Below are 23,558 nucleotides of genomic sequence, written 5' to 3' on the forward strand. Positions count from 1 at the left end.
ATATACAATTATATACAATTACACATTTTAAATGTGCTTATTATTGGTATTCAAAAATAAAAAAGAGATAAAGAGCGGGATTTAAATGGAAACATATCGGCGACAATGAGCTTCGAACCGTAGCCCTCATGATCATAAGGCAGTACGCAAACCACTACACCATGGTTGCGCTGTTGTTATTCATGCGAATTTATTTATAACAAGGATAACAAGAATTAATGACGCAATAACGGTCTACCAGAATAATATAACTTAAAAGTTAATATATATTTATTTAACATTATGGTAGACCGTGCTCATTTGGCTTAAATGGAGGAATAATTACCAATAAACATATCAAAGTTAGGAAGGTATGTATAATGTGACCGTGCATATGCAAAATATACGTTAGATAAATGCTGAATACGACCAAAACATGAGTTTTAATGAATGAATTCATTAGATCGAAGCTCAATAACACAATACAGTAGCATTGCAATGATAGGATTAAATACGCTGAAATCGAGTGCAATTGTCATCAGTCTCCCGGTGGCATATAGTTACTGGCTTACTTCTCGCCCCCGAGATCTCGAGTTCGAATCCATGTAATGCTATTTTTCTTTCTTTTTTTTCTTTTTTCCTTTATGTTGCCAATTTACATTTACATTTACCAATGAACTAAAGGGAAACAATTGTTTTGTTTTATGATTTTGTTTGTTATTTCAGTAGGTATTTTTAACCGATTGTACTCTATATTTCCAATATGATTTAATTTTGATTAGTTTTAAATTGTTTTAAAAGTGAATTTTGAGATAATGCGCTTATAATAGCAATCATGTGTCAAATATGCCTTAAATAATGCATATATTACAGCGTTTTGATACCTAAAAATACTTAGTTTGACAAAAATGACAATTAAAGTAACCAAAAAAATGCGCAATGTTATTTGTTTTAAATTAGTGAAAAAATCATGTCAATCGAGCAACGCGTTTGCGAGTTATGGTAATTTACTGAAAGTAATAGATTATTTTTTTTTTTTTTTTATACAATCAAGTGCAAATTTCCCTGGGACACTTGTTCATATTTCGCGCCCTCTGTTCAATAAAACCGGTCATATGAAGTTCACCATGTGATATTTTATTTGTATAGTTTCCAACCTATTTCGAATCCTCCTCCCCACCAACCAATGTTGGAGCAAAAATATAGGCCATTTAAAAAATGAAGCGTTTGGTATACAACATTGAATAAGGGGTGCGGGGAGGGTCATTGAACTATGAAAGTGTCCCAGCAAATTTGCACTTGATTGTATAGGGGATGCGAAAAAATAATCTATTAATATCAATAAAATCGCCATAACTCTCGAACGCGTTGCTCGATCTTCATAATTTTTTCAGTGATGTCAAGATAATTTCATTATGCATTACATGATTAGCCAATTTTAAAAAATTATTAAAATAAACATTTTTTTGAATATCAAACCCTGCAATGCATGCATTTTTCAAGGAATATTTGACACATTGATTGCTTATAATAGAGTGGACATATAAATTCTCCTTTGGAAGAATTTACAAACATAATAAAAGGAAACCAAATAAGAAATTAAGAAAATATAGAAATAAATAGAACAGAATCATGATGTTTGTCTCATCATTGATCTTTCAAACTCATTACCCTATTTCAAATGCTATTATCGGAATGCACGTTAAACTCTTTAATATAGGCCTTCAACTACCCATCACAGACACGCTAATTCAACGTAACAATGCCATGCCAAAAAGTGTATATACAATTATATACAATTACACATTTTAAATGTGCTTATTATTGGTATTCAAAAATAAAAAAGAGATAAAGAGCGGGATTTAAATGGAAACATATCGGCGACAATGAGCTTCGAACCGTAGCCCTCATGATCATAAGGCAGTACGCAAACCACTACACCATGGTTGCGCTGTTGTTATTCATGCGAATTTATTTATAACAAGGATAACAAGAATTAATGACGCAATAACGGTCTACCAGAATAATATAACTTAAAAGTTAATATATATTTATTTAACATTATGGTAGACCGTGCTCATTTGGCTTAAATGGAGGAATAATTACCAATAAACATATCAAAGTTAGGAAGGTATGTATAATGTGACCGTGCATATGCAAAATATACGTTAGATAAATGCTGAATACGACCAAAACATGAGTTTTAATGAATGAATTCATTAGATCGAAGCTCAATAACACAATACAGTAGCATTGCAATGATAGGATTAAATACGCTGAAATCGAGTGCAATTGTCATCAGTCTCCCGGTGGCATATAGTTACTGGCTTACTTCTCGCCCCCGAGATCTCGAGTTCGAATCCATGTAATGCTATTTTTCTTTCTTTCTTTTTCTTTTTTCCTTTATGTTGCCAATTTACATTTACATTTACCAATGAACTAAAGGGAAACAATTGTTTTGTTTTATGATTTTGTTTGTTATTTCAGTAGGTATTTTTAACCGATTGTACTCTATATTTCCAATATGATTTAATTTTGATTAGTTTTAAATTGTTTTAAAAGTGAATTTTGAGATAATGCGCTTATAATAGCAATCATGTGTCAAATATGCCTTAAATAATGCATATATTACAGCGTTTTGATACCTAAAAATACTTAGTTTGACAAAAAATGACAATTAAAGTAACCAAAAAATGCGCAATGTTATTTGTTTTAAATTAGTGAAAAAATCATGTCAATCGAGCAACGCGTTTGCGAGTTATGGTAATTTTACTGAAAGTAATAGATTATTTTTTTTCTTCTTCAATACAATCAAGTGCAAATTTCCCTGGGACACTTGTTCATATTTCGCGCCCTCTGTTCAATAAAACCGGTCATATGAAGTTCACCATGTGATATTTTATTTGTATAGTTTCCAACCTATTTCGAATCCCCTCCTCCCCACCAACCAATGTTGGAGCAAAAATATAGGCCATTTAAAAAATGAAGCGTTTGGTATACAACATTGAATAAGGGGTGCGGGGAGGGTCATTGAACTATGAAAGTGTCCCAGCAAATTTGCACTTGATTGTATAGGGGATGCGAAAAATAATCTATTAATATCAATAAAATCGCCATAACTCTCGAACGCGTTGCTCGATCTTCATAATTTTTTCAGTGATGTCAAGATAATTTCATTATGCATTACATGATTAGCCAATTTTTAAAAAAATTATTAAAATAAACATTTTTTTGAATATCAAACCCTGCAATGCATGCATTTTTCAAGGAATATTTGACACATTGATTGCTTATAATAGAGTGGACATATAAATTCTCCTTTGGAAGAATTTACAAACATAATAAAAGGAAACCAAATAAGAAATTAAGAAAATATAGAAATAAATAGAACAGAATCATGATGTTTGTCTCATCATTGATCTTTCAAACTCATTACCCTATTTCAAATGCTATTATCGGAATGCACGTTAAACTCTTTAATATAGGCCTTCAACTACCCATCACAGACACGCTAATTCAACGTAACAATGCCATGGCAAAAAGTGTATATAAAATTATATACAATTACACATTTTAAATGTGCTTATTATTGGTATTCAAAAATAAAAAAGAGATAAAGAGCGGGATTTAAATGGAAACATATCGGCGACAATGAGCTTCGAACCGTAGCCCTCATGATCATAAGGCAGTACGCAAACCACTACACCATGGTTGCGCTGTTGTTATTCATGCGAATTTATTTATAACAAGGATAACAAGAATTAATGACGCAATAACGGTCTACCAGAATAATATAACTTAAAAGTTAATATATATTTATTTAACATTATGGTAGACCGTGCTCATTTGGCTTAAATGGAGGAATAATTACCAATAAACATATCAAAGTTAGGAAGGTATGTATAATGTGACCGTGCATATGCAAAATATACGTTAGATAAATGCTGAATACGACCAAAACATGAGTTTTAATGAATGAATTCATTAGATCGAAGCTCAATAACACAATACAGTAGCATTGCAATGATAGGATTAAATACGCTGAAATCGAGTGCAATTGTCATCAGTCTCCCGGTGGCATATAGTTACTGGCTTACTTCTCGCCACCGAGATCTCGAGTTCGAATCCATGTAATGCTATTTTTCTTTCTTTCTTTTTCTTTTTTCCTTTATGTTGCCAATTTACATTTACATTTACCAATGAACTAAAGGGAAACAATTGTTTTGTTTTATGATTTTGTTTGTTATTTCAGTAGGTATTTTTAACCGATTGTACTCTATATTTCCAATATGATTTAATTTTGATTAGTTTTAAATTGTTTTAAAAGTGAATTTTGAGATAATGCGCTTATAATAGCAATCATGTGTCAAATATGCCTTAAATAATGCATATATTACAGCGTTTTGATACCTAAAAATACTTAGTTTGACAAAAATGACAATTAAAGTAACCAAAAAATGCGCAATGTTATTTGTTTTAAATTAGTGAAAAATCATGTCAATCGAGCAACGCGTTTTGCGAGTTATGGTAATTTTACTGAAAGTAATAGATTATTTTTGTCTTCTTCAATACAATCAAGTGCAAATTTCCTGGGACACTTGTTCATATTTCGCGCCCTCTGTTCAATAAAACCGGTCATATGAAGTTCACCATGTGATATTTTATTTGTATAGTTTCCAACCTATTTCGAATCCTCCTCCCCACCAACCAATGTTGGAGCAAAAATATAGGCCATTTAAAAATGAAGCGTTTGGTATACAACATTGAATAAGGGGTGCGGGGAGGGTCATTGAACTATGAAAGTGTCCCAGCAAATTTGCACTTGATTGTATAGGGGATGCGAAAAAATAATCTATTAATATCAATAAAATCGCCATAACTCTCGAACGCGTTGCTCGATCTTCATAATTTTTTCAGTGATGTCAAGATAATTTCATTATGCATTACATGATTAGCCAATTTTAAAAAATTATTAAAATAAACATTTTTTTGAATATCAAACCCTGCAATGCATGCATTTTTCAAGGAATATTTGACACATTGATTGCTTATAATAGAGTGGACATATAAATTCTCCTTTGGAAGAATTTACAAACATAATAAAAGGAAACCAAATAAGAAATTAAGAAAATATAGAAATAAATAGAACAGAATCATGATGTTTGTCTCATCATTGATCTTTCAAACTCATTACCCTATTTCAAATGCTATTATCGGAATGCACGTTAAACTCTTTAATATAGGCCTTCAACTACCCATCACAGACACGCTAATTCAACGTAACAATGCCATGCCAAAAAGTGTATATACAATTATATACAATTACACATTTTAAATGTGCTTATTATTGTTATTCAAAAATAAAAACGAGATAAATAGCGGGATTTAAATGGAAACATATCGGCGACAATGAGCTTCGAACCGTAGCCCTCATGATCATAAGGCAGTACGCAAACCACTACACCATGGTTGCGCTGTTGTTATTCATGCGAATTTATTTATAACAAGGATAACAAGAATTAATGACGCAATAACGGTCTACCAGAATAATATAACTTAAAAGTTAATATATATTTATTTAACATTATGGTAGACCGTGCTCATTTGGCTTAAATGGAGGAATAATTACCAATAAACATATCAAAGTTAGGAAGGTATGTATAATGTGACCGTGCATATGCAAAATATACGTTAGATAAATGCTGAATACGACCAAAACATGAGTTTTAATGAATGAATTCATTAGATCGAAGCTCAATAACACAATACAGTAGCATTGCAATGATAGGATTAAATACGCTGAAATCGAGTGCAATTGTCATCAGTCTCCCGGGGGCATATAGTTACTGGCTTACTTCTCGCCCCGAGATCTAGAGTTCGAATCCATGTAATGCTATTTTTCTTTCTTTCTTTTTCTTTTTTCCTTTATGTTGCCAATTTACATTTACATTTATTAATGAACTAAAGGGAAACAATTGTTTTTTTTTATGATTTTGTTTGTTATTTCAGTAGGTATTTTAACCGATTGTACTCTATATTTCCAATATGATTTAATTTTGATTAGTTTTAAATTGTTTTAAAAGTGAATTTTGAGATAATGCGCTTATAATAGCAATCATGTGTCAAATATGCCTTAAATAATGCATATATTACAGCGTTTTGATACCTAAAAATACTTAGTTTGACAAAAATGACAATTAAAGTAACCAAAAAATGCGCAATGTTATTTGTTTTAAATTAGTGAAAAAATCATGTCAATCGAGCAACGCGTTTGCGAGTTATGGTAATTTTACTGAAAGTAATAGATTATTTTTGTCTTCTTCAATACAATCAAGTGCAAATTTCCCTGGGACACTTGTTCATATTTCGCGCCCTCTGTTCAATAAAACCGGTCATATGAAGTTCACCATGTGATATTTTATTTGTATAGTTTCCAACCTATTTCGAATCCCTCCTCCCCACCAACCAATGTTGGAGCAAAAATATAGGCCATTTAAAAAATGAAGCGTTTGGTATACAACATTGAATAAGGGGTGCGGGGAGGGTCATTGAACTATGAAAGTGTCCCAGCAAATTTGCACTTGATTGTATAGGGGATGCGAAAAATAATCTATTAATATCAATAAAATCGCCATAACTCTCGAACGCGTTGCTCGATCTTCATAATTTTTTCAGTGATGTCAAGATAATTTCATTATGCATTACATGATTAGCAAAATAAATAAAAAAATTATTAAAATAAACATTTTTTTGAATATCAAACCCTGCAATGCATGCATTTTTCAAGGAATATTTGACACATTGATTGCTTATAATAGAGTGGACATATAAATTCTCCTTTGGAAGAATTTACAAACATAATAAAAGGAAACCAAATAAGAAATTAAGAAAATATAGAAATAAATAGAACAGAATCATGATGTTTGTCTCATCATTGATCTTTCAAACTCATTACCCTATTTCAAATGCTATTATCGGAATGCACGTTAAACTCTTTAATATAGGCCTTCAACTACCCATCACAGACACGCTAATTCAACGTAACAATGCCATGCCAAAAAGTGTATATACAATTATATACAATTACACATTTTAAATGTGCTTATTATTGGTATTCAAAAATAAAAAAGAGATAAAGAGCGGGATTTAAATGGAAACATATCGGCGACAATGAGCTTCGAACCGTAGCCCTCATGATCATAAGGCAGTACGCAAACCACTACACCATGGTTGCGCTGTTGTTATTCATGCGAATTTATTTATAACAAGGATAACAAGAATTAATGACGCAATAACGGTCTACCAGAATAATATAACTTAAAAGTTAATATATATTTATTTAACATTATGGTAGACCGTGCTCATTTGGCTTAAATGGAGGAATAATTACCAATAAACATATCAAAGTTAGGAAGGTATGTATAATGTGACCGTGCATATGCAAAATATACGTTAGATAAATGCTGAATACGACCAAAACATGAGTTTTAATGAATGAATTCATTAGATCGAAGCTCAATACACAATACAGTAGCATTGCAATGATAGGATTAAATACGCTGAAATCGAGTGCAATTGTCATCAGTCTCCCGGTGGCATATAGTTACTGGCTTACTTCTCGCCCCGAGATCTCGAGTTCGAATCCATGTAATGCTATTTTTCTTTCTTTCTTTTTCTTTTTTCCTTTATGTTGCCAATTTACATTTACATTTACCAATGAACTAAAGGGAAACAATTGTTTTGTTTTATGATTTTGTTTGTTATTTCAGTAGGTATTTTTAACCGATTGTACTCTATATTTCCAATATGATTTAATTTTGATTAGTTTTAAATTGTTTTAAAAGTGAATTTTGAGATAATGCGCTTATAATAGCAATCATGTGTCAAATATGCCTTAAATAATGCATATATTACAGCGTTTTGATACCTAAAAATACTTAGTTTGACAAAAATGACAATTAAAGTAACCAAAAAATGCGCAATGTTATTTGTTTTAAATTAGTGAAAAAATCATGTCAATCGAGCAACGCGTTTGCGAGTTATGGTAATTTTACTGAAAGTAATAGATTATTTTTTGTCTTCTTCAATACAATCAAGTGCAAATTTCCCTGGGACACTTGTTCATATTTCGCGCCCTCTGTTCAATAAAACCGGTCATATGAAGTTCACCATGTGATATTTTATTTGTATAGTTTCCAACCTATTTCGAATCCCCTCCTCCCCACCAACCAATGTTGGAGCAAAAATATAGGCCATTTAAAAAATGAAGCGTTTGGTATACAACATTGAATAAGGGGTGCGGGAGGGTCATTGAACTATGAAAGTGTCCCAGCAAATTTGCACTTGATTGTATAGGGGATGCGAAAAAATAATCTATTAATATCAATAAAATCGCCATAACTCTCGAACGCGTTGCTCGATCTTCATAATTTTTTCAGTGATGTCAAGATAATTTCATTATGCATTACATGATTAGCCAATTTTAAAAAATTATTAAAATAAACATTTTTTTGAATATCAAACCCTGCAATGCATGCATTTTTCAAGGAATATTTGACACATTGATTGCTTATAATAGAGTGGACATATAAATTCTCCTTTGGAAGAATTTACAAACATAATAAAAGGAAACCAAATAAGAAATTAAGAAAATATAGAAATAAATAGAACAGAATCATGATGTTTGTCTCATCATTGATCTTTCAAACTCATTACCCTATTTCAAATGCTATTATCGGAATGCACGTTAAACTCTTTAATATAGGCCTTCAACTACCCATCACAGACACGCTAATTCAACGTAACAATGCCATGCCAAAAAGTGTATATACAATTATATACAATTACACATTTTAAATGTGCTTATTATTGGTATTCAAAAAATAAAAAGAGATAAAGAGCGGGATTTAAATGGAAACATATCGGCGACAATGAGCTTCGAACCGTAGCCCTCATGATCATAAGGCAGTACGCAAACCACTACACCATGGTTGCGCTGTTGTTATTCATGCGAATTTATTTATAACAAGGATAACAAGAATTAATGACGCAATAACGGTCTACCAGAATAATATAACTTAAAAGTTAATATATATTTATTTAACATTATGGTAGACCGTGCTCATTTGGCTTAAATGGAGGAATAATTACCAATAAACATATCAAAGTTAGGAAGGTATGTATAATGTGACCGTGCATATGCAAAATATACGTTAGATAAATGCTGAATACGACCAAAACATGAGTTTTAATGAATGAATTCATTAGATCGAAGCTCAATAACACAATACAGTAGCATTGCAATGATAGGATTAAATACGCTGAAATCGAGTGCAATTGTCATCAGTCTCCCGGTGGCATATAGTTACTGGCTTACTTCTCGCCCCGAGATCTCGAGTTCGAATCCATGTAATGCTATTTTTCTTTCTTTCTTTTTCTTTTTTCCTTTATGTTGCCAATTTACATTTACATTTACCAATGAACTAAAGGGAAACAATTGTTTTGTTTTATGATTTTGTTTGTTATTTCAGTAGGTATTTTTAACCGATTGTACTCTATATTTCCAATATGATTTAATTTTGATTAGTTTTAAATTGTTTTAAAAGTGAATTTTGAGATAATGCGCTTATAATAGCAATCATGTGTCAAATATGCCTTAAATAATGCATATATTACAGCGTTTTGATACCTAAAAATACTTAGTTTGACAAAAATGACAATTAAAGTAACCAAAAAAATGCGCAATGTTATTTGTTTTAAATTAGTGAAAAAAATCATGTCAATCGAGCAACGCGTTTGCGAGTTATGGTAATTTTACTGAAAGTAATAGATTATTTTTGTCTTCTTCAATACAATCAAGTGCAAATTTCCTGGGACACTTGTTCATATTTCGCGCCCTCTGTTCAATAAAACCGGTCATATGAAGTTCACCATGTGATATTTTATTTGTATAGTTTCCAACCTATTTCGAATCCTCCCTCCCCACCAACCAATGTTGGAGCAAAAATATAGGCCATTTAAAATGAGGCGTTTGGTATACAACATTGAATAAGGGGTGCGGGGAGGGTCATTGAACTATGAAAGTGTCCCAGCAAATTTGCACTTGATTGTATAGGGGATGCGAAAAAATAATCTATTAATATCAATAAAATCGCCATAACTCTCGAACGCGTTGCTCGATCTTCATAATGTTTTCAGTGATGTCAAGATAATTTCATTATGCATTACATGATTAGCCAATTTTTAAAAAAATTATTAAAATAAACATTTTTTTGAATATCAAACCCTGCAATGCATGCATTTTTCAAGGAATATTTGACACATTGATTGCTTATAATAGAGTGGACATATAAATTCTCCTTTGGAAGAATTTACAAACATAATAAAAGGAAACCAAATAAGAAATTAAGAAAATATAGAAATAAATAGAACAGAATCATGATGTTTGTCTCATCATTGATCTTTCAAACTCATTACCCTATTTCAAATGCTATTATCGGAATGCACGTTAAACTCTTTAATATAGGCCTTCAACTACCCATCACAGACACGCTAATTCAACGTAACAATGCCATGCCAAAAAGTGTATATACAATTATATACAATTACACATTTTAAATGTACTTATTATTGGTATTCAAAAATAAAAAGAGATAAAGAGCGGGATTTAAATGGAAACATATCGGCGACAATGAGCTTCGAACCGTAGCCCTCATGATCATAAGGCAGTACGCAAACCACTACACCATGGTTGCGCTGTTGTTATTCATGCGAATTTATTTATAACAAGGATAACAAGAATTAATGACGCAATAACGGTCTACCAGAATAATATAACTTAAAAGTTAATATATATTTATTTAACATTATGGTAGACCGTGCTCATTTGGCTTAAATGGAGGAATAATTACCAATAAACATATCAAAGTTAGGAAGGTATGTATAATGTGACCGTGCATATGCAAAATATACGTTAGATAAATGCTGAATACGACCAAAACATGAGTTTTAATGAATGAATTCATTAGATCGAAGCTCAATAACACAATACAGTAGCATTGCAATGATAGGATTAAATACGCTGAAATCGAGTGCAATTGTCATCAGTCTCCCGGTGGCATATAGTTACTGGCTTACTTCTCGCCCCAGAGATCTCGAGTTCGAATCCATGTAATGCTATTTTTCTTTCTTTCTTTTTCTTTTTTCCTTTATGTTGCCAATTTACATTTACATTTACCAATGAACTAAAGGGAAACAATTGTTTTGTTTTATGATTTTGTTTGTTATTTCAGTAGGTATTTTTAACCGATTGTACTCTATATTTCCAATATGATTTAATTTTGATTAGTTTTAAATTGTTTTAAAAGTGAATTTTGAGATAATGCGCTTATAATAGCAATCATGTGTCAAATATGCCTTAAATAATGCATATATTACAGCGTTTTGATACCTAAAAATACTTAAAAAAAAAAAAATGCCAATTAAAGTAACCAAAAAATGCGCAATGTTATTTGTTTTAAATTAGTGAAAAAATCATGTCAATCGAGCAACGCGTTTGCGAGTTATGGTAATTTTACTGAAAGTAATAGATTATTCTTTGTCTTCTTCAATACAATCAAGTGCAAATTTCCCTGGGACACTTGTTCATATTTCGCGCCCTCTGTTCAATAAAACCGGTCATATGAAGTTCACCATGTGATATTTTATTTGTATAGTTTCCAACCTATTTCGAATCCCCTCCCTCCCCCACCAACCAATGTTGGAGCAAAAATATAGGCCATTTAAAAAATGAAGCGTTTGGTATACAACATTGAATAAGGGGTGCGGGGAGGGTCATTGAACTATGAAAGTGTCCCAGCAAATTTGCACTTGATTGTATAGGGGATGCGAAAAATAATCTATTAATATCAATAAAATCGCCATAACTCTCGAACGCGTTGCTCGATCTTCATATTTTTTCAGTGATGTCAAGATAATTTCATTATGCATTACATGATTAGCCAATTTTAAAAAATTATTAAAATAAACATTTTTTTGAATATCAAACCCTGCAATGCATGCATTTTTCAAGGAATATTTGACACATTGATTGCTTATAATAGAGTGGACATATAAATTCTCCTTTGGAAGAATTTACAAACATAATAAAAGGAAACCAAATAAGAAATTAAGAAAATATAGAAATAAATAGAACAGAATCATGATGTTTGTCTCATCATTGATCTTTCAAACTCATTACCCTATTTCAAATGCTATTATCGGAATGCACGTTAAACTCTTTAATATAGGCCTTCAACTACCCATCACAGACACGCTAATTCAACGTAACAATGCCATGCCAAAAAGTGTATATACAATTATATACAATTACACATTTTAAATGTGCTTATTATTGGTATTCAAAAATAAAAAAGAGATAAAGAGCGGGATTTAAATGGAAACATATCGGCGACAATGAGCTTCGAACCGTAGCCCTCATGATCATAAGGCAGTACGCAAACCACTACACCATGGTTGCGCTGTTGTTATTCATGCGAATTTATTTATAACAAGGATAACAAGAATTAATGACGCAATAACGGTCTACCAGAATAATATAACTTAAAAGTTAATATATATTTATTTAACATTATGGTAGACCGTGCTCATTTGGCTTAAATGGAGGAATAATTACCAATAAACATATCAAAGTTAGGAAGGTATGTATAATGTGACCGTGCATATGCAAAATATACGTTAGATAAATGCTGAATACGACCAAAACATGAGTTTTAATGAATGAATTCATTAGATCGAAGCTCAATAACACAATACAGTAGCATTGCAATGATAGGATTAAATACGCTGAAATCGAGTGCAATTGTCATCAGTCTCCCGGTGGCATATAGTTACTGGCTTACTTCTCGCCCCGAGATCTCGAGTTCGAATCCATGTAATGCTATTTTTCTTTCTTTCTTTTTCTTTTTTCCTTTATGTTGCCAATTTACATTTACATTTACCAATGAACTAAAGGGAAACAATTGTTTTGTTTTATGATTTTGTTTGTTATTTCAGTAGGTATTTTTAACCGATTGTACTCTATATTTCCAATATGATTTAATTTTGATTAGTTTTAAATTGTTTTAAAAGTGAATTTTGAGATAATGCGCTTATAATAGCAATCATGTGTCAAATATGCCTTAAATAATGCATATATTACAGCGTTTTGATACCTAAAAATACTTAGTTTGACAAAAAATGACAATTAAAGTAACCAAAAAAATGCGCAATGTTATTTGTTTTAAATTAGTGAAAAAATCATGTCAATCGAGCAACGCGTTTGCGAGTTATGGTAATTTTACTGAAAGTAATAGATTATTCTTTGTCTTCTTCAATACAATCAAGTGCAAATTTCCCTGGGACACTTGTTCATATTTCGCGCCCTCTGTTCAATAAAACCGGTCATATGAAGTTCACCATGTGATATTTTATTTGTATAGTTTCCAACCTATTTCGAATCCCCTCCTCCCCACCAACCAATGTTGGAGCAAAAATATAGGCCATTTAAAAAATGAAGCGTTTGGTATACAACATTGAATAAGGGGTGCGGGAGGGTCATTGAACTATGAAAGTGTCCCAGCAAATTTGCACTTGATTGTATAGGGGATGCGAAAAAATAATCTATTAATATCAATAAAATCGCCATAACTCTCGAACGCGTTGCTCGATCTTCATAATTTTTCAGTGATGTCAAGATAATTTCATTATGCATTACATGATTAGCCAATTTTAAAAAATTATTAAAATAAACATTTTTTTGAATATCAAACCCTGCAATGCATGCATTTTTCAAGGAATATTTGACACATTGATTGCTTATAATAGAGTGGACATATAAATTCTCCTTTGGAAGAATTTACAAACATAATAAAAGGAAACCAAATAAGAAATTAAGAAAATATAGAAATAAATAGAACAGAATCATGATGTTTGTCTCATCATTGATCTTTCAAACTCATTACCCTATTTCAAATGCTATTATCGGAATGCACGTTAAACTCTTTAATATAGGCCTTCAACTACCCATCACAGACACGCTAATTCAACGTAACAATGCCATGCCAAAAAGTGTATATACAATTATATACAATTACACATTTTAAATGTGCTTATTATTGGTATTCAAAAATAAAAAAGAGATAAAGAGCGGGATTTAAATGGAAACATATCGGCGACAATGAGCTTCGAACCGTAGCCCTCATGATCATAAGGCAGTACGCAAACCACTACACCATGGTTGCGCTGTTGTTATTCATGCGAATTTATTTATAACAAGGATAACAAGAATTAATGACGCAATAACGGTCTACCAGAATAATATAACTTAAAAGTTAATATATATTTATTTAACATTATGGTAGACCGTGCTCATTTGGCTTAAATGGAGGAATAATTACCAATAAACATATCAAAGTTAGGAAGGTATGTATAATGTGACCGTGCATATGCAAAATATACGTTAGATAAATGCTGAATACGACCAAAACATGAGTTTTAATGAATGAATTCATTAGATCGAAGCTCAATAACACAATACAGTAGCATTGCAATGATAGGATTAAATACGCTGAAATCGAGTGCAATTGTCATCAGTCTCCCGGTGGCATATAGTTACTGGCTTACTTCTCGCCCCCGAAATCTCGAGTTCGAATCCATGTAATGCTATTTTTCTTTCTTTCTTTTTCTTTTTTCCTTTATGTTGCCAATTTACATTTACATTTACCAATGAACTAAAGGGAAACAATTGTTTTGTTTTATGATTTTGTTTGTTATTTCAGTAGGTATTTTTAACCGATTGTACTCTATATTTCCAATATGATTTAATTTTGATTAGTTTTAAATTGTTTTAAAAGTGAATTTTGAGATAATGCGCTTATAATAGCAATCATGTGTCAAATATGCCTTAAATAATGCATATATTACAGCGTTTTGATACCTAAAAATACTTAGTTTGACAAAAATGACAATTAAAGTAACCAAAAAAATGCGCAATGTTATTTGTTTTAAATTAGTGAAAAAATCATGTCAATCGAGCAACGCGTTTGCGAGTTATGGTAATTTTACTGAAAGTAATAGATTATTCTTTGTCTTCTTCAATACAATCAAGTGCAAATTGCCCTGGGACACTTGTTCATATTTCGCGCCCTCTGTTCAATAAAACCGGTCATATGAAGTTCACCATGTGATATTTTATTTGTATAGTTTCCAACCTATTTCGAATCCTCCCTCCCCACCAACCAATGTTGGAGCAAAAATATAGGCCATTTAAAAAATGAAGCGTTTGGTATACAACATTGAATAAGGGGTGCGGGGAGGTCATTGAACTATGAAAGTGTCCCAGCAAATTTGCACTTGATTGTATAGGGATGCGAAAAATAATCTATTAATATCAATAAAATCGCCATAACTCTCGAACGCGTTGCTCGATCTTCATACTTTTTTTCAGTGATGTCAAGATAATTTCATTATGCATTACATGATTAGCCAATTTTAAAAAATTATTAAAATAAACATTTTTTTGAATATCAAACCCTGCAATGCATGCATTTTTCAAGGAATATTTGACACATTGATTGCTTATAATAGAGTGGACATATAAATTCTCCTTTGGAAGAATTTACAAACATAATAAAAGGAAACCAAATAAGAAATTAAGAAAATATAGAAATAAATAGAACAGAATCATGATGTTTGTCTCATCATTGATCTTTCAAACTCATTACCCTATTTCAAATGCTATTATCGGAATGCACGTTAAACTCTTTAATATAGGCCTTCAACTACCCATCACAGACACGCTAATTCAACGTAACAATGCCATGCCAAAAAGTGTATATACAATTATATACAATTAAATATATTAAATGTGCTTATTATTGGTATTCAAAAAAAAAAGAGATAAAGAGCGGGATTTAAATGGAAACATATCGGCGACAATGAGCTTCGAACCGTAGCCCTCATGATCATAAGGCAGTACGCAAACCACTACACCATGGTTGCGCTGTTGTTATTCATGCGAATTTATTTATAACAAGGATAACAAGAATTAATGACGCAATAACGGTCTACCAGAATAATATAACTTAAAAGTTAATATATATTTATTTAACATTATGGTAGACCGTGCTCATTTGGCTTAAATGGAGGAATAATTACCAATAAACATATCAAAGTTAGGAAGGTATGTATAATGTGACCGTGCATATGCAAAATATACGTTAGATAAATGCTGAATACGACCAAAACATGAGTTTTAATGAATGAATTCATTAGATCGAAGCTCAATAACACAATACAGTAGCATTGCAATGATAGGATTAAATACGCTGAAATCGAGTGCAATTGTCATCAGTCTCCCGGTGGCATATAGTTACTGGCTTACTTCTCGCCCCCGAGATCTCGAGTTCGAATCCATGTAATGCTATTTTTCTTTCTTTCTTTTCTTTTTTCCTTTATGTTGCCAATTTACATTTACATTTACCAATGAACTAAAGGGAAACAATTGTTTTGTTTTATGATTTTGTTTGTTATTTCAGTAGGTATTTTTAACCGATTGTACTCTATATTTCCAATATGATTTAATTTTGATTAGTTTTAAATTGTTTTAAAAGTGAATTTTGAGATAATGCGCTTATAATAGCAATCATGTGTCAAATATGCCTTAAATAATGCATATATTACAGCGTTTTGATACCTAAAAATACTTAGTTTGACAAAAAATGACAATTAAAGTAACCAAAAAATGCGCAATGTTATTTGTTTTAAATTAGTGAAAAAATCATGTCAATCGAGCAACGCGTTTGCGAGTTATGGTAATTTTACTGAAAGTAATAGATTATTCTTTGTCTTCTTCAATACAATCAAGTGCAAATTTCCCTGGGACACTTGTTCATATTTCGCGCCCTCTGTTCAATAAAACCGGTCATATGAAGTTCACCATGTGATATTTTATTTGTATAGTTTCCAACCTATTTCGAATCCCCTCCCTCCCCCACCAACCAATGTTGGAGCAAAATATAGGCCATTTAAAAATGAAGCGTTTGGTATACAACATTGAATAAGGGGTGCGGGGAGGGTCATTGAACTATGAAAGTGTCCCAGCAAATTTGCACTTGATTGTAGGCTGATTAGAGGATCAATTAGCCTATTCGACGTATGGCGTACACAAAAGGAGGGCAGTCTTCGATCTGGGTAAAACCCGGCAAATTCAAAAGACTTTACCCACTTCGTGCAGCGCCATCCTATTGTGTCCGCCATATTTCGAAAAGGCTAATAGTTGTTTAATTTGGGATCACAAGTTGAGATACAGCAAACACAATGTTAATTCTTAAAACGTTTTAGTTTAAAACATTTGAATGTCGGGTTATATAAAGATCATGAATACGTTTAAAACGTTCTTGTAAAATATTTTGGACAAACAATTTTACAAAACATTTTGCCGACAGTTAAATAAATTCTGTTAGAATGTTTTGCATCAAGTTTTCAAAAATGTTTTATGAATGTTATCAAAACGTTTTTATACCCTGTATTTAAACCCGACATTTAAACCTTTTCTGTAAAACACTGTGTATGCTGGGTATACAATGCATTTATTTAATATCTCAAGCTTAAAAGATAGGTTGTTCCACAAATATGCCATTGACTGGTGTTTTGTCTTTTAGTTCGTGTTCTTCAACTTGAACATGTTTATATCCCAAATTGACATACAAAAGCATCAAAGCAACAATAGAATATTTACAAAATAAGACCATTATGCAGGAAAGGGCACCAAGGTCAATAAGGCCTTCCCTAAATATTAAAATAATTAACAACGCCCAAAAAAATCTATCACATCAATAACTCCCATGAATATTACAAAAATAGACATTTTTGAAAAAAAAAATCGACGTCATTGGCAAAAAATTCAGTGTAGTTGGTTAAAACATAAGACTCTAAAATACAGAGTCTGTGATCAGAGCACAATATTGAACAGAATCCGTGACGGTTTTCAAAATCGAAAACCATTAGTGTAATTAAATCCAGAGGTTGTATTACAACTGCTTATTCTTGTCTGAATGTGATGCTAAGTATATTGCTATTTGTAGGGTGTCCTTGAAAGAACTGTATCGTCGGAAACTTTTAAGTTTTAAAATGTTTTGGGTATTTTAATGCCCAAACCAAACAACTACATTGAGGGGTCTACTATTGTAATTGGTTAATATCTCACCAAACACAAAACATTTTCCACATCATTTGCAAAAAAGGTAAGAAAAGGTTGCCAGAAAACGTTTAAATGTCGGATTATATAAGGGTATAAAACGTTTTCATAACATTTTTGATAACTTACTGCAAATATTTTAACATAATGTCATTTAAGTGTTGATAAAATATTTAGCAAAAAATGTTTGCAAAAATATATTTTACAATAACATTTTGAAAATTGTTTTAAATATTTTGTAGCATGTTTTCATACAAAACGTTTTCAAACGTTTACATGACCTTTATATAACCCGACATTTAATGTTATAAAACGATTTTACCAAAACCAAAAATCCAAAATATAACCTGTTAAAAACATTTTATGTTTGCTGGGATTGACTCTGTGGAAAGGATTACGAATGAGGTAGTTTCGAAAAATGCTTTTATATCAAGAACAGATCTGTCAATTGTCAAAATTCAAAAAGCATGTGATAGCTAATTTATTCCTAGACTATCAATTAAATATATGTAGTTCTGGTTAATTCCGGGATTAAAATTCCCAAACCAAAAAGTAAAGTTTCGGACGATATATAGGTTTTCAAGCACACCCTGTATTCAATTTGAAGCTGAAACATTTTGTTACCAAGGCAATAAGCAACTATGTGATTAATGTGTTACACATTCTGAAATATTACTTGAGCAGTAAGCAAGTAAACTTGATTAGAATGTTCCATATTTTACGCTTCACGCTTCACGCTATGCAATATGAACTTCATCAAAATATTAAGGAAATGAACATGGGTGAACAAAATCTGCTCAGTCTCGCTCTGTCAAAGATTATATAAGGCAATAATGCGCACAATATACCTACCTTCGCAATATCGGAAATTAAAGAATGTTTGAACATCCAGTCCAGTTTGATAGAGTCATTTTGCAATATATCCTTGAAAAAGAATGATAGCAAGAAACAAATTGATGGTGTCAACATTTTTTTCCGGGCCGGAATAGGGGGGGGGGGCGCAATGGGAGTCTGAATTGTTTGTGAAAATATATTGGAATTTTTGGTGATGTTTGTGACAGGGGAAAAATCCCAGTTGTAAGGGACCGTTAAATATTTACGCCAGGGGTGTGAGTTCTGACGAAAAAATCAACAAAAAATTCGCGTTCCCTCCCTCGCGTCCGCTCAAAATGTTCGGATTCCCTTTGTTTTCCCATTTTCAAAACTAATCATTCCCCTCCCACCTGGCGTAAATATTGAACGGTCCCTTAGTTGTTGGGTGTTTGGGGGGGGCAAATGCCTCCATGTCGCTTAAGTAACTATTCCTTGTTTGGATTATTTTGTTTTGATTTCATAAATTTATTTTGTTTTCTTTTAGAAGAAGACTTGCTCTTCTAAGAAAAAAACACCCAGTATGAATAAAATATAAATCGATGTTATTATTGCGCTCATTATTGCATCTACCATTTGTTCGATTCAAGGTTGAATTGATGAGCGTACTTGCATCTTCCGATTTTCATAACCTATTTGTGAAAAAGTAAAAGGCATGTAAATTTATAAAATGGAAAAACGAAATATTACAATAGCTTGCATATGATTAAAAGAACGGGCAACATTGGTACGGTCAAAATGTCACATCAAGCGAATAAAACAATTCATAGGTCTATGGTAAAAATGGAAATATAAATGAACAAGGTTCACAGGAAAAAAAGCACGCTAAACAATAAGATTCCCCCTAGTAAAAGTACGTTAAAGATCGAAGAAATGTTCACCCTGACCTAGGCAGGTAAATGGGGTCACTGTGTAAAAGTTTAGGTATACAATTTTTGGCTTTAATCTTTTTTTTTATATATAAATAGTTCAATTATGCTAATCGTCATTTCGAAATATACATAAACATCACTATTTGTACCAATATTTCTGGGTGCTAACATAGACCCTAATTTCTAGGGTCTATGGTGCTAACATTCCTTTTCGGGACAAGAAATGTGGATTCCAAGATGGCCGCCAATAATACCTACCATAAGGCTTCCCTTTGGACAATATTCGGTAATCACATGGACGCTTGGTCCATCTATGGATGCGCCAATGAAACGGGCTACATTGGTGTGGTCAAGCTGTCTCATCTAGTGACGGAAACAGACGAAAATAAACATGGAAAGATACCTCAAACGATTTGTGATCTCTTTGTGTCAGTATTAAAACTGAATGCCCCTTTTAATTACGAGCTGGACAAATGAGGTAAAACAAAGAAAATCCTATTTCATTCGAGCGTTTTGTATACGGTATTGTGTATCAGTCCGCCGATCCTTATTGTGGTCGATATCGGCTGAACATTCCGTAGCTTCACGCACGGACGTATAAAAAAAGACGTATAATCAAAGATGGAAAACTTTGAAAAACCGTTCTCATATCAATCTTATTAATCTTGTTCATAAATGCTTGACAGGGAATGCCCCAGATTACCTGCGAACTAAATTTTCCTATGTTAACACCCACCACGCCTACGTAACAAAGTCAAGCTCAGGTCTATGTCTTTACCATAACAAGGTGTCGTCAGAAGCAGGAAAAAGAACTTTTCATTATCGAGGTGTTACAGCGTAGAATGAAATGCCACAACATTTAAGGTTAATAAATTACAACTCAAACTTGTTCAAACGGGCACTTCACAATAATTTCTGAACTTTTAATATTTCGTAAAATGTATATATGAAAAATATAAATAATGCGCCAAAGTTTTACTTTATGACTTTTAAAGATTGATGTATTTTGATGTATGCTTCTATATTTTGAGTGTTATTAATTATTCTACATATATTATGTTTTATGATTATGACCCAGTGAATATGTAAATAACTAGCCAATGTCTTTACTATGATTTTAATGGCTTTAGATATTATTTGATGTATAAGTTGATGTATGTTTGGATGTTTAAGTTATTAATTATTTTATGTATACTAGTATTACATGTATATTTTAAGACACAGAGAAATGTAAATAACTAGCCAAAGATTTTTACTTTATGAATTTAATGACTTTTGATATTTGATGTATTTGATATATGGTTTTATTTGGATGTTTGTATTTTTAATCATTCTAATATGTATAATTCTACCAATTACTATGTACTTTATATTTTATGACATGACACAGGGCCCCTGTAATAGCAGATTTATCTGAAGGGTAACCCTGTATAAATATGGTTTTAATAAATAAATAAATAAATAAATAAATAACATATTAAAGAAGCGTTGTAATATAAACGCAGAGATTATACGCCAACGATTTACGTGAACTCAACTGTCAAGTTCGACTGATATTTCGACCGGGGAAATGATAAACTCTTAAAATTTTACCGTAATTAAAAAGCACTTCATAATCCATGCTCTATAGCCTTTCAGGGTATTTTGCCCACATCGCGTCATGCCCAAAGTATTTCTTAAATTTCTACTTTTTGTACGATTATACCCATGCAATGGTGTATTATTTTGTGCAAAAAGTAGAAATCAAGAAAAATAAAAATTAGGGCATCGCTATGAGCAAATCGCACATTATTGCTTAAAGACCATTGAAATAATTTGATATAGGCGTAGAATACAACATTTTTGAGTGAGCACAATCAAATTATTAAAGGTGCCAACTTATTATAACTCACACATGCATGGCAGGTACTCCATTTTAAATAAACAGGTTTCCGGAGAATTACTCACGTCATTCAGTTCCATCAAGATGCCTTTGTTTAAATCAATTTTGATTTTGTTGACATTTTTGACCGCGACGAGTCGACCCTGTTAAAAACAAACAAACAAACATATAAACAAACGCTAATGCTGGCATTATTGAGGACATATCACATATGCATGATGTCACAATAATGCAGAGAAGCTCGATTCGATTATTATAAGATACGAAAAAATATCTTTTGACCTATATTTCTTATGCATGTGTTAATTTTTCAGATTTAAAATCATCCAGTTAATAATATAGGAAAGGTCAAATCGAATTTGTAAGCTATATATACTACAGTTTCGTCTGGTACCTTCTGACTTCAATGGAATGAATGTTTCTAATTAACAGAAATAAATATGTGCACATTTTGTTTCCTTTGCAGGGCTTTCCAATTCAAGATGGCGCCCAAAATGGCCGCCAGAATAGGCTATTTCGGAGTATTTCGTTTGAAATGCACCAGAAGCAGCGAGAGCCATTTATCGTGACCAGTATATTTTATTGTTTTGTATAATAATTCGTAAAAACTGCAAGTGGTTACCTCAAAATAGGCGACTTTAATGAAGATTTGATCACCAATTTTGTGCAAATTCCCGCTACTTGCCTGTTACAAAACGTAAAGAACGACAAACAAAATAAACAATAAATTATAGAATTCCTGGAATAGAACAAACAAATAATTGACAGCTCAAAATGTTGATTTTAATCAAATTTTAAAAATGTTTTTCAAGCAAGTGATAAAAAGCTGTACACTGTGGCTGTTGCCTTCTCCCTCCCTTATATATATTAGGTCATAATATTGGAATATTCCAGAAAATAAGTGCACAACCCCTGTAGAAGAGTTACTTTTCAATTAAAAAAAATGTATAGACTTCCAAGTTGCATTTTGAGAACGACTGGAATTCCAAAATATTACTAGAAAAAGCTTGGAAATGCAATTAAATGAATGAAAAATCTCAGGAATGTCTAAATGAACTCTCAAATTTAGGATTATCGATTTTGAAAAAAAAATCTGGTAGATTTTTTCGCCTTTGGACACTTTAAATGTCTGGATTGCCAGCGATCACGACTGGACAAAAGTCCGGAAATCCGAACTCCTCTATAATAGGGGTGTGCATCTATTTTCTGGAAGAACACATTTCCCTTTCTATACTTTACATACTATTTATTTACTTCAATTCAAATGTACAGGGTCATACTTTCAGAATTAACGATATATCATCACTATAGACATGGAAGATAACTTTAATATTTTACCACGGAAACGGATGTTCTTGAACTAAAGCTCGTCGCATCCTGATTGGTAGGAAAATTCAAATCTTCCCATCTGATTTTCCATAGCATATTACGTAGCTCAGCTTCAAGTCGGATTTTACTAAACAAGAGTAAAATAAATATGTGTGACACAATCTGATCCACTAAGACCGAAGTTGGACATTTTGAAACTAACAGTACATATACTCATGTTGGTAGTCCACTGTTTGTATGTAAGCGAATTTATTGGGGAAAAAGGTCCACTTTTTGAAATTGTTTTGAAATTTCCACACCACAATCAAATAACAAACGTCCTACATCGATAAACCAATAAAACACTCTGTAACTCGTTTTAATATTAAGCTTACACGCCAAGGATTTTAAC

General features: G+C 32.0%; 1 protein-coding gene across 1 annotated transcript in view; it reads right to left on the minus strand.

The window, feature by feature from the left end:
* The window catches only part of LOC140142396 (atrial natriuretic peptide receptor 1-like), a 94,969-nt gene that overhangs the window by 37,204 nt on the left and 34,207 nt on the right, over positions 1 to 23,558 (minus strand). Inside the window, exons 10-14 of the mRNA XM_072164366.1 lie at positions 23,177 to 23,294; positions 22,461 to 22,523; positions 21,904 to 21,981; positions 20,215 to 20,319; positions 19,067 to 19,138 (exon numbers count right to left, since the gene is read on the minus strand). Coding sequence (XP_072020467.1) covers positions 19,067 to 19,138; positions 20,215 to 20,319; positions 21,904 to 21,981; positions 22,461 to 22,523; positions 23,177 to 23,294 — 436 coding nt within the window. The remainder of the gene's footprint in view (positions 1 to 19,066; positions 19,139 to 20,214; positions 20,320 to 21,903; positions 21,982 to 22,460; positions 22,524 to 23,176; positions 23,295 to 23,558) is intronic.

Source organism: Amphiura filiformis, chromosome 20 (assembly GCF_039555335.1).
Source record: "Amphiura filiformis chromosome 20, Afil_fr2py, whole genome shotgun sequence".
In the NCBI taxonomy this organism is placed as follows: domain Eukaryota; kingdom Metazoa; phylum Echinodermata; class Ophiuroidea; order Amphilepidida; family Amphiuridae; genus Amphiura; species Amphiura filiformis.